A 13,820-nucleotide genomic window follows, 5' to 3' on the forward strand; every position below is an offset into this window, starting at 1 on the left:
CATATAAATAAAATTAACCAAAAGATGGCATACATGATTGATATGGGTACTTGACCATCATCTAGACAGAACTGTTAAGATATTTCAGTGGTTTTTAGTTTAACAATGGGGTAATTAACCACTAAGATGACAGGAGAGTTCAGACATTTCAGTGGTTTTTAGTTGAAAGGTATTCCAATATTTTGCAAATTATTGGTCCAAATTTTGATCTAATTTGGAGTTTAAATGAAAACAAATCAAGCAAAACTGTTTAATTCATTTTGACTTGCCTGAACATACAAAACTGCAAAGATAGATGGAAATCAATTATCCAAGAGGTCAGTTAAACCTAGAGGAATAAAGTGTAGGACATACACAGATCTTCACAAAAACAGTTCATTACCTTGGGCAAGGTACTCCATTCTAACTGCCTCGGCACTAAATAAAGAACTTTTGTTGCTGATCCATAAAGGCACCACACCATACCAAATTAATCATGCATTACATGTGTCCTTACCTACTTCTAATGTGATATGGATGAGATTGTACTGACAGTATATTCTGCGATGTTATAGTAGCAATAAATTATTATTATCTTGACTTATGTGCTCAAAGCTGGAAGAATTGATACAGTAATGAATAGGGTTTTTGGGGATAAAATCTGTCGTCACTGTCAACTGAATTGAAAAAAGTATGATTGTACATTCTATTTTCACTGACTCTATATATTCACAGGAAAATAATGTTAAAATTCACCTGGTTATTTGACATAAAAACAAAAACTCCTATCCCTGTTACCATTTTGTGAGCATTATTATTGAGAGATGTCATTTCTCTACCAAATTAGCCCTGGTAACTAAAATTCACTGTTTTGATAGTAAAATTTCTTGCAAGCAGAGAAAAAAGAACACAAATTTGAATTCTGAGACCATTGTTCATGCATAATCCTTGTTGAGTCCATAGGTCAAACTGTAAAATTTTTAATTTTCTCAACATAAATTATATAAATATTTGGCTGAATAATGCTGCATAAACAATAAAGAACTGTAATCTTCTGTTCATTTCAGATTTTCATGGTCAGTTCAATGTAGCTGCTATGGCACTGTGTGACTGAGTGGTCTAAGGCATTCGCCTTTACAGATCACTGATGTCTCACATCTGTCCACATGGTTTCCAGACTCAGCCAACATGGGTATGTGAGAAATCTTGCCAGTACCTTCCAGTGGGTTAATGGTTCTTCCTGGGGTTTTCCCCCTTCTACTTTCACTGGGCATTCTGGCTGCCATGTATATCTTACCATATGCTAAAAAACCGTGATAAACCAACAACAAATCAATGTAGCTGCTTTTGTGTATATTTTATACTCTCAGACTAATAATACAACAGAAATTAGAGTAAGGCATAATATTTCCAGGATGGGATTTAAAACAAAGGCTTGTGTGTGTGTGTAGGATGGATTTAAAATAAAGGTTGTGTGTGTGCGTGTGCATGTGTTTCTATATACATTTCATACAGTCAAACAAAATATATTGTTTTATTGAACTTACATTTCCCCCAGCTCGGGTTGAATGGTGAATAACTTCAATAATGTTGTTGTAGATCTCCAACTAAAAGTAAAAAAAAAAACCAATAAATATTACTTGAGAATTCTTAAAAACGCACATAAAAAAGTATTTTTCATATTTCCTTGTGTTCAAAGCAATTTACTGAAACATTTGAGATGAAAACTGAAAATGCAAAAACAGAAATATGCTCCACATTCGTCCATGAATGAGAATAGATCAACATTATAAAACGCTAGGCATTCTGCAACTCTAAATTTTCTTCAAAATTTATTCATTTCATTTGTGTTCATTCGGCATTCAGTTTGTTTTTTTCATATTGTTATGCTTGTAAATTTACCAATTTCATGGTCTCTATCAGTCTGTATATAAACAACAAACAATTAAATCTTAGAAAGAAATAAAAATTGTTACAAAACAGTCTGGTGCCATTTCACGACCAGCTAAAATATAGAGAATAAGCTTTACTTTCAAAATGGCCCAGCGTATTTCTGGAGCAGTTAAGGTTACAAAACGGTACTGGGCAATTACAGCACCTGGAGATGGCTTCCAACAGCTGGACATGATTTTGTCATTCTCCCAATAAACAGCAATGTTAATTACGTGAACTAATGACTAACAGAGTCAAATAATAAAAGGTTAATCTGACCAGGGCCCTAACATGATCTTAAGATGACTCTGAACTTAAATAAGGTGTTTCCCATTACAATGTTCATCATGCATTAGTATAACAGTGTCAACAAACTAGTGTCATGATCGCGGTGACACATGCAACTTTACAAAGCCAACCTAGAATTAACTTGTGGGGAGACAAAGAGTTGAGAACAAGTGCTCTCACTGTCCGAGTGTCCTGTTATATGATGATTAGTGCATGCCTGTTGTTTTCAAATTCATTCTTGTAGAATTCCATTTTTTAAAAATATCTTAAACAGTAGATGTGGCTAATACTGATCATTAAGTTTGTCAAAATCTGCAGGCATTGTAGAAACAATGCTTGTTTGCATGACTGTTGTTTTCAAATTCATTCTTGTAGAATTCCATTTTCTTCAAAATATCTGAAAAAGTAGATGTTGCTATGCTTGGGTCTTTATCTCACAGATAAGCGTATTAAGTTCTTGCTAACCATAATCTGTTCCAGCGTGTGCCACAAATTTGGTAGTGAAAAATACATTTCCAAGTTTTAAGTTTGTTGTAACAACAAACTTAAAAAACTTAACTTGTAGTTTTATGCAGATCTGTTGAAGTATAAAAATGAAATTATGGGACTGAAAATAGCTTTGATTTACTGGAAAAAGAATGATAATAATTATGGAAAAAGTCAGGACTCCAAACATTTTTTGTGTCTCAAGGGGATTTTGGTATGCTGAGGTTCTGGTTATTAGGAGTCTCACTGTATTGTTTTTATACAATGGTTTCCCAATTAAATAAGTCAAACTGGTCAATCTGGCTGGATTTTTGTGGACAAGACCAAAATGTTACACTGACAGATGATGCCATGAACATGCTGGTAATACCAGTAAACAGGAATCATGCCCCTCCCCCATGGACTCCAACTTATGAAACACTCATGGTATGCTACTTTTTCTAGTACTCTATGGTACATCAATCTGTTTTTATGCTACTTATTCTAGTACTCTTTTGTAGATAACTATTTGTACACTGCTTATTCTAGTGCTCTATTGTTCTTCACTCTATTTGTGTGTGATGTATTTTAGTACTCTATAGTCCATCATTCTATTTGTATCTAATTTATTCTAGTACTCTATGGACCATCACTCTGTTTGTGTGCTACTTATTATAGTACTCTATAGTCCATCACTCTATTTGTGTGCTACTTATTCTAATACTCTATGGTCTAACATACTCAATTGTTTGCAAATTATAAATTACTTGTGCTATGCTTCGTCTCCATTTCCAACATTAAAAAACGATTGAATGCAGAAAATTCCAAGTATAATATGGCACCTCGATACCACTTGCTAGATGCATCTACCAAGTTTAATTGAAATGTCACAAACAGCTGGCGAGTTATGCCCCAGAAACTCAAAGGTTTATGGAAGGACTAACAAACATATTACACAGGTTGTGTATGTGTGTGTGTGTATAAAAATAGTTTTGGGGGAAGGAATGCAGCTTTCAATTTAAAATTAATGAGGCCTACCTGGATCAAGACAGAAATGAAAAGTTAAAAAAAACAAGCAGATCATCTCAATGACTTTTGTACAAAAATGAAAGTTAGGAAAATAAAGAGATCCTTACTGATTTTTGTACAATGTTGGTGGCATAATTGTCCATGTCTTCCTCCTTCCCCATTGCTGTCGAGGATTTTGTGGGTGTGGCACTGGCAAGGCTTATAACTGTATTGGCAGTTGCCACTGAGACAGAGGCATACAGACAGCTCATGGTAATGAGTACGATCTTATCAAGACGTTTAACTGACAGTGGTTCCAGAACAGGCATAGAGAAAACTCTCCACACAATGGAGATATCATTGAGCAGGGACTGAAAACTAAAATATACATATAATGTTAAATCATTAGGGCTGAAAAATGGATTAGGTTTTTCTTATACATGGATCATTGAAACAGCCCATAATTTTAAAAGATTTTAAATCTAAATAAGTCACACCAATTTCCAATCACTGTTTTCAATGATAAGTAGTCCAAGAAAATTGATGGGATCAATTCATAATTAGGTCACAGTGTTTTACTCTTGTTTGGCAGTATGTTTGGTTAAATGTAATATCAAAGCATAGCATTTCATAAATTCCTAGTCCTATGAAACAAATAATTGTTTTTCCCCCCGAGTTAATATTACCTCCTACTCTTTGGTCTGTGATTAATAACCACCTGTTTTTCCTTTTGTACATGTGTGCATAGGGACGTGTGGTTGTTTTTGTGTGCTACGACAATCAATGTATTAAAGAAGTAGACTAAATATTTTCTCTGTTAAAAACCCCAGAGCTAATGACTAATTATTCTAGGGGAATGCAAGCATAATTGTGTTACCTGTTTCTAGTGGTTAAAGCTTCAGACAGTGTGCTTGGCATAATGAAAGAGGATCCTGACACTGCCTCCTGGTATCTCTGAATGTATCGGATTAGAAAGGGCAGGTTGAGGCAGACATCAAGCAGGATGTTACTTCCACCTTGCTGGATCAGGTGATTCAAATTCCGCTTCCCAAATGCCACCTTCATTTCCTCTGACACATCAGACACATGGATAATAGTGATGTCACCATCTGGCGTGACATGCTCCGCGGGAAGTTCCTGTTTGGCAGGAGACATGGGCTGAAGCTCATCAAAAACTGCAGTCATGTGGTCAAAAATGTTGGTCTCGAGGTCCAAGCGAGTTCTCTTGGGCTCTTTGGGTTCCAATTCATCTGTTTCTGTTTGGACAATAAAACTAGATGTTACCAAGCTTTGACAAGAGGCAATGGCTTGACCCAGGTAAATAACAGTTCTTTCCTGTCATTCAACCTTACTATGCATCTCTTTGTATTTTTACCAATGATCAACAGAAACATTACACACTGTTGCCTGGCATGAGTGATTAGAACATAATACACTAACTCCTGATTTTACAAATGTTCTATGAACACATTTTTGTGTTAATGCATTTGAAAAATTATTATCCTTTTTTCATTATGTGTATTGAATTTTTCGCTGCAACAAAAGCTCGTCAAGCTGGATATGCATAAATCAACAACCCTGCCCACCATCCATAGCCGTCTTTGTACTGTTTTATTTGTTTGTACTGTTCTCAAAGTTTTAGCCATTTTTGTGAGTGTTATCTCATAAGATCTTGTATTCTTGAGTTCCAAGTGATTGTCAATATCACCTAAAACTACTACAGTCTAGACGTCTCTAAGTCTTGATATGAAACTAGACACTGTGAAAAAGTTGACAGCTTAAAAGATATAGCACATAGTCTCCATCTTGCACTTCAAGTGTGCACCATTCTCAACAGTATCAACAAACAACGGCAAGTGCCTTCATTTTTGTTCCTTTTTTCTTTTATACTGTGTGTTTGTTTTAATTAGTACTGTTCATTTCAAATTAATTACTGTTCATTATAATAAATAATTACATATATGTGTACTATATATTTACCTTCCTGTACTATTCTTTAAATATGTATTATCTTGGGACACCTATCTCTAATTACAATGTATTGCTTTTAAGGTAATGGGAATTCATCTTTTCATTTAATGAACTTTCGCTTAACAAACAACTTTCAAGGAACACATAGCATTCATAAAATGAGGAGTTAGTGTACACAATACAGGTAAACATGCAGAAAGAACAACCAGTAAGGTATCACAAAGTACAGAAAACTAGAGAATATTTACAAACTGGTAAAATGATATCATCAATAAAATGCAACTCTATTCCCTGTGTACTATACTTGCTCTCTGGGAAGGGGAAACACAAGCTTAACAGATTTTGGTTGAAATTGAAAATGTGTATTATACAGTAATTATCTAGAATTGTCATAACCTTTGGTAAAGTTTCAATTGAAAACTCAATCCCCTTCATGGTGAAAAATGATTATAATCATTAATATAAAATCAGTGTACATGGCTTCATTAATAGCATCCATATATTTAAATAAAATCAAGACTAAGAGATTTCAATTAAGCATCCCTGTTTCAATTACTGCAAATGAGATGTTATGTGCTTTGCTACATTTCATTTTCATAGATGGGTACAATTTCTTGGTGTGCTATTATTGTCATTCTTTATGGAATCTGAGACTCCCTATCAACAATTAAATAATGCATTGTGATTCTCTGTTCAGGCTCACAAAAACTAAATGTAACTGATTAACTATTATCTTTTTCCTTCAGGTAGAAAATCTGTGGAAAACCAATGTAAGTATTGTATGAAGGCAAAATCCATTCAAGATAATGCATTCAAGAAAGACATCAACTTCTATGACAGATGCAGAATTACTGGTCTAGATTGCATATCAGATCAAACAATCAGGATACCAGCTATGTACAGCTGATGACAACCTTATTGTTCAGAAGGTACCATTACGTTAATAATAACAAGAGTCCCTAGATGAGACCAAACCTCTACTGGACAAAAAGAATTTCTAAGAATTAAAGTTATACCATTTCTTCCTGTTTGCTGATAAATGATGAAACCATATTCTTCGGCGATAACAAAATTTTCATATCAGCTGATGTGTATAACAGCTTGACAATATCATCATTTAGGACAAAGTAGACATCATTAAAAGTCTTTTGGTGAAAACCCCATGTCATACTGATCATTCATTTAGGAGTAGTTGGCAACAAGAATTATAGGACAGTCATCATGGCAGCCTTAATGGAAAATCCCATGTTAGGATGACTTTCTGTTCAGGAGTGACTGCCATATTGGGCGCTAGATTAGCATCATTTTCATTTAGAAACAATTAGACAACATGTCTTTTAGTGAAAACATCAATGCTGAAATGGATGCCCATTCAAGAAGAGTATCAATAACAAGATTTGGTGAAAATCCCACGTGAATATGATTTCTTTTCAGATGGAATTGTGATATGATTTTGAGAGAGTTCCAAGTAAAATTTTACCAGAGGCTTTGACAATAACATAACCATTGTAACAAAGAAATGCATGCATTTCAACCTTGAATTTGCGGGAGAAATAAAACCCACATTTTACGAAGGATCTTCTACAAGACTAATTAAGTAACCCTGATTTTTGATAAGTAAAAATCATTAGTTGGATTTAGCTTGAATCCTGATGTGAGCTATTTTTAAGATTGACACAAGCTTGAAAAATTTACAACTTTTGTGTGATAAATAATTTTCCATTGTAAATGATAGGTGCCAGGGATAAAGGAAATAGTGAAGCTAATAATTATTGTATAAGCATACTAACATGCTATTTATCTTAATGTTTGAATATGTGGATGGAAACTATCATCTAAACGTTTTTAATTTAATAACTATGTTATGTAATCTGAAGCGGTATTAAAACTATCATCTAAGCATTTTTAATTAGCAATGTTGTGATCTGAAGCGGCATTAACACTATCATTTAAATATTTTTAATTAACAATGTTATGTGATTCAAAGTGGCACAAAAACTCACTTTTAACACATTAACCCTTAAATGTTTTTGTCATTTTCGCCTGAAATTAGAGTAGGAAACACATTTTGAAAGCTATTTCTGAATACATCCTAATACATCAACTTCCTGGTGATTGGCCAATAACCTAATATCTAGTTGTGTTAGAAACATTGTTTTTCACTGGCTATTTCGCATGCACATGACCAGAAGGGTGAAAGTTGGGGTTCTTTTTTTTTGCTTAACCAACCCATCATTTTCGTATTGAGACCACTCTTTATTCCAAATGCCCATCTTATCCTACTTTTTGCAGAGGTTCATCTGTCTGTTTGCAGCTCATACTGGTCTGCCTTAGATCTGAGACCAAAAAGTCTAAAATTCTGACACAAAATTGGATTCCGACCACAGGTGAATTTTGGGTGGAAAAAAAAAACAGCAGTAGGCTACTAACTCCTGCCATGTAAACCCGCCGCCAGGGGTAATGAGTTAACAATGTATCCAAGAAAATTACCAAATCTTGTGTTAGAGTGGGAATACTACCTTATTCAAAAATGGAGAGTCAAACCTTCCTTGAGTCACCTTTATATAGCAGTCACCTGGTCTCAAATGGCTGTTCCCATTTCCCTGTGAAATTTCTTCTAAGAAAACCTTGCATTAAATAGATAATTGTTTTCTGCAGTCAATGGTTAGGGGTTTCTTGCCTAAACAGTGGTTACTTACTGCTTAAAGCAGTCACTCACTTGTATTGACTATGCAAATAAAGCATTTGTTTTCATAAGAAAGGTAGTGTTTATGCAAAGACAAGTCATATGAACTGATGTGCCTTATTTTGCATATTTTCCAGCTAGTCAAGTCAACATGTCAGTGAAACTTTAAATAAGCTAAACTCTCCACAATTAGTTGAAGAATCGGAATAAAGTCACAATTTTGACATGAATAAAGTCACAATATTGTTTTGAATAAAGCCAAAATATTGCTTCAAAATTCATTAATGTCATAAATACTCGAGGTAAATCATCATTCTTACAATCACTCCACCCCTTTAATTTTTCTAGGCAGATGCACTGATGTCTTAGATATATCAAAAGACAATATTAATAAAGAACTAATATCATCATGAATTTACTTTAGCTTATCAAATATTACCATTTGAAGAATTTCTATCAGTGTTTACTGCATTATAATAATGTAAGCTCTTCCTATATATTGTTTATAGTGCAAAAAATCAATTTCAGTTTTCAAACACTGCTCACTGCCATAGGATAAGTGGTATGCAATTATTATAAGAAAAAAGAAACAATTACAAACCATAAAAATATCATAAGGGTATGTAAAAATCTGTATAACTAAGTTAGTGCACAATGCATTGTGGTCTGAGAAAACAAAATGGAGAGTCAAAATGTACATACCAAGTCTTCATTAAACATCGATCCATGCTTCAAATAAAAATATTTACAGACTTGTAATAATCAGGTTACCTTTATCAATCCAGGAGTAGAAAATGGACCAACACTATTCCATATAAGATATTCTAATTGTTTTGTTGCAAAGTCAACCATTCTACTCACAAATTGGAGCACCACCCGTAAGTGTCTATATGCTGATAGGGTGGGGACCTCAACAACTTCCATGTTATGTCCCAAGAACTAAATCCCTGATATTTGGGATGGATTTTGGGCTCAATGTCATTTGCATGTATACATTTTTATTTTCATGCCCAGTAAAAGCTCAGCAAATGTACTGATGTACTATATACATATGCAGGCCTGAGCAAATCCTATCAGATATCCCAGACTATTCTTTTCTAAGTCAGGAAAGTACAATTTTCCTAGCTGCAAGTCTGGCTCAAGTGCATTTTTCCTATGAATTCTTATTGGGGGCAAGTGTTTATTTTCCTCCCATAATCACATGATCTACCTTTATCTGGCTATTCATGCCCACATGGCATACTGAATGTTTTATTTTACACATATAATGTATTTAATTACATCATGTATCACCTACCACTAGTCACTGATAATTGCATGTTTCATTACTGCTCAACTGAACTTTGGACTACAAGACAAAATTCATTGGCCAATCAAAGCAGGTGAATGAAAACAAAGCCAGTATGATTAATTAGTAGTTTTAATTGGCTTACTTATTGGTTTATTGTGTTTACTCAAACCAGATCCTCATGAACAATACAACCTTTGATTTTAATCCTACAAATCAATCCATTTAACATTATTTCTTCAATGGAGCCCATTCTTTATCTGCATCCTTCCATTTTCAACTAAAGAGAACTATCCACCATTCCATTCCTTCACAGCAAAGTTAAATGTGTATGACTGGCATGTGAAAGCAAGAAAAATTTAATGTAGGTAAGTAACAAGTCTGTCCAATGTTTACACTGAATTAAATTTACTCAGGGTGCTTTACTCTCATACCAGTAACTGTACTGTGGTCATTTTTCATTGCTCATGAATTGTATTTTGACAAATTATTAGGAATACCTTCAGAATCATACAGCAAACGTATAGACACATGCAAATGAGACAAACTTTATGAGTATCTAGCTATAGTGTTCAAAACCACACTTTACTTCTTTGCACTATCTTTATTCTGCATACAAATTAAAACACAAAGTGACTTTGATAACATTCACACCATGACTGTGTGACTTTGTCATTACAAAATCATTGTCTTCATGCCATTCATTGCAAAACAAGTCTGATAAGAAACTCCCACTTTAAAAACTCTTCAAGATACTATACTGACCACTGTCCACATCTCTGATGGAAGGTGGGTGGGTGGAGGATTTGAGCATGGCTGTAAAAGTGACCACATCAGCTTTAGGAAGACTGCTCTGTCCTGAACACAGACCCTTCATCAAGATCATCAGATACTTCTAGAAAGAAGAAATAAAACAGATATGGTGACAAACGATTTTCTGAACAATTCAACCAGGATTTTCAATATGACTGAAACCAGACACAATACTGCACTGACCAACACTAAGGATACAAATCAGTCAAATGAGAGGTCATGCTTGAATCACCTTGTATAAAGCAATCTGAAATGTTAATGTGAAAGTTTTAAACAATGAATAGATTTAATTGAAGGCTGCTCAATGTACGTGTGCATTGTTCAAATGAAGAAAAAAAACAGATACAGTAACAAAGATATGTGTGTGTGGGTGTGGATTTTTATTATAGTTTTAACAATTTTTCAGTCATATAGCTATGATGTCTGCAGTGTGGCAGTTTATATCGATGTCTAGCACTGGGGCATCATGCCACAGACATGTAGCATCATGTTCCACCCAGTCGTATTATCCTGACACCAGGCCGACCTGTCTTAACACTAACCTCTTAATGCTGAGCGCCCAGCGAGGCAGTTGTAAGGACCATTTCTGTAAGTCTTTGGTATGACCCCGTCAGGGATCGAACCCACGACCTCCTGCATCTGAGGCAGATGCTCTAACCACTAGGGTAACAAAGATGTTTCCAATAAGCTAAACCTAGGACTTTCACTCAAATAACAGCTCTTAATCAGTTATACTGGAGAGCATGCCAAAATGAATTTCTGATTAAACATATTAATCTGAAACTTACAACAGTGAATTAATTGATTTAAGACTGTCCCAGATATGGGGTAGCAGTGTTTTCTCAAAAATGTGCAACTGTAGGAATCCCTGCTAAATTTAATGAATCCAAACTGAATAAGGGTCCCTATATGGGTCTGACACTCTACTGTCCAAAAAGAATTCCCTGGAATTCAAGAATTCAAAATAAGACCATTTCTTCTCTTTAACTGTTAAGTGTTGAAAACATTTCTGATATGTTTTAATAAGATTTTCAAATTAGTCACTACTGGAGCCATATTTGATGTTAAGATCATCAACATTTTCATTGAGAAAAAACTAGACACCATTAAAAGACCCACGTTGATATGATAATCAATTCTGGGAAACTGAGACAAGATTTTGAACATGGTTGTTGTGGCAGCCATATATGAGGTGAGATCAGCACCAATTTCATTCAGGCCAACCAGATTTCATAATTTGTCTTGAAGGGAGGTGTCTTTTCTGCTTAGGAGGATCAGCTATAATCAGATTCTCACAATGGCTTCCAAGGTGACCCTACTGGATGTAAGATTCACATATTTAGCAAGAGACAAGACATCTTAAGTCATCTGGTGAAAAATTATTGGTAAAGTACAACTTTCCACTTAAGATTTTCAAAATGGAAATGTGGTGGCCATTTTAGACATCACACTGGTACAATTTTTATTTAGGACTACCTGGATACCAATAGGTCTACCAGTGAAAACATCATCCAGATATGACTTTGTGTTGAGAAGAAACATCAATAACAACATTTTCATGACGGCTGCTGTACTGGTTGTACTGGATGTCAAATTTCTTTAAGGACCAACTAGTCATCTTAAGTCTTTTTTGGGAAAACTACATTCAGGTAAAGATGTTGTAAGATTTACAACATGGCTGCTGTGGTGGCCATAATGGATGTGTGGGCAGCAGGATTTTCATTTAGGAAAAAAAAGACATCATAAAAAGTCTTCTGGTGAAAAAAAACATTCCATAGAATTTCCTTTAACGTGTAGAGATAAAATCGTTAATATATCTGCTGTGGTGGCCATATTGGCCATCATATTGGCACCATTTTCATTGAGCACAAGTTGGCATCATAAAAAGTCACTTTGGGAAAACACCATGTTGATATATTAACCATCCATTCAGGCAAAGCAACAATAAGAATATTTTCCATATTGGATATCCTGTGCAACTATTTTCATTAAGCATCAACCAGACATCACAAAAAGTCATCTGGTAAAAACTGCATGTCAATCTGACTTTCCATTTAGAAGGAGAAGCTATTACAAGATTTTCAAGATGGCTTCCACGGTAAAAGCACCATTTTAACTTAGGCTCAAAAAGGCACCATAATAAGTCTGTGTGTAGAAATTATTGGTTGTGGTTACTTATGAAAAGACTCCACCATCCCAGTCAAAACATAGCATCGATCTGCCACCAAACCTCACCTAAGAAATACTCAGATTGAGTGATACAAAGTAAATAGGGCAAATTGCCAGAATCTGGCACAGAACACTCATGTATGGCAGACAAAATAGAGTCCATTATTATACCTTTATGTAATTATCTGCACATGCTGAGAAAATGAAATTTCATCCATGAGTTCATGCTTAAAAAAAAAACATGGGAATGTTTCAATGAAAAACAAGTCATAACACTTAAGTGCTGCAATGAATGCTAGATAATGGTTGTGATGTTCACATCACATTTTGTCATGAAGGTGCCGGTATGTGCAACAACAGCTAATGAAGCATTTCCAAGATATTTTTCCAATTACTGGCTGAAAGACACCATCACTGGTGCCACCCATATTTCATTAAATGGTTGCAGATGATCAGTATTGTAATGTATTAATTTCATCCAACTTCTTTATATTTACTACAGAAAATAAAGTTTAACCAAGGTCTTATTGTGAGAGAAAAAAAATCAGCATAAAAACATGTAGATTATATAAGAGCATCCCATATTCTGAACTGCTATAATGCATATTTCTAATTCCTAAAGCTGGAGTAAGTGTCTGAAACTAATCGGCATGATTTTAAAAAATGCAAATATCATTTTTTTTCACAAAGAAAATCCAACTTTATGATGAACTCTATCTTATACTACTATCTTGATCAAACTTACTGGTGAAATTGTAGAACTCTCATTTGGGTTTTGAAGTCTGTTAAGTAGGAACTTCAATAACACGCCACAGGAATTGGTAACTGTGGACAAGGCAGGCTTTGATACTGAAAATTGAGAAATTATTATTAAAACATGCAAATACAGTGATATTAATACATTCACATGTATGGGGCACAACTCATATTTTCCAGGATCACAAGTGTACGTGTGTGTGTGGAACATAAAATCACCTTCTGCACTGTCACCAAGGAAATGGATGGCCAGGCCACAAATGAGGAGAAAAATACAAGTCTGTTTTTATGTACTTGTGGCTTGATTACAATCAACATCCTCCTGCACGAGCACTAAGGAAATAGGAGAAGAACACCAAACAAGAAGTGTTTGCATGTGTGTGGAGCACAACCCATCTCCTACAAAGGAACTGAGAAAATGGAAGGCCAGACCACAAACAAATAGAATAATGTGTGTGGAGTACA

General features: G+C 34.7%; 1 protein-coding gene across 3 annotated transcripts in view; it reads right to left on the reverse strand.

The window, feature by feature from the left end:
* LOC149779901 (E3 ubiquitin-protein ligase UBR4-like) overlaps positions 1-13,820 on the reverse strand; it is a 274,868-nt gene that overhangs the window by 250,705 nt on the left and 10,343 nt on the right. For all 3 annotated transcript variants that reach the window (XM_089936591.1, XM_089936589.1, XM_089936590.1), the window contains exons 3-7: positions 13,345-13,448; positions 10,383-10,512; positions 4,550-4,928; positions 3,801-4,050; positions 1,527-1,586 (exon numbers count right to left, since the gene is read on the reverse strand). In XM_089936591.1, coding sequence (XP_089792717.1) covers positions 1,527-1,586; positions 3,801-4,050; positions 4,550-4,928; positions 10,383-10,512; positions 13,345-13,448 — 923 coding nt within the window. The remainder of the gene's footprint in view (positions 1-1,526; positions 1,587-3,800; positions 4,051-4,549; positions 4,929-10,382; positions 10,513-13,344; positions 13,449-13,820) is intronic.

Source organism: Sinohyriopsis cumingii, chromosome 16 (assembly GCF_028554795.1).
Source record: "Sinohyriopsis cumingii isolate HCF-2022 chromosome 16, ASM2855479v2, whole genome shotgun sequence".
Lineage (NCBI taxonomy): Eukaryota > Metazoa > Mollusca > Bivalvia > Unionida > Unionidae > Sinohyriopsis > Sinohyriopsis cumingii.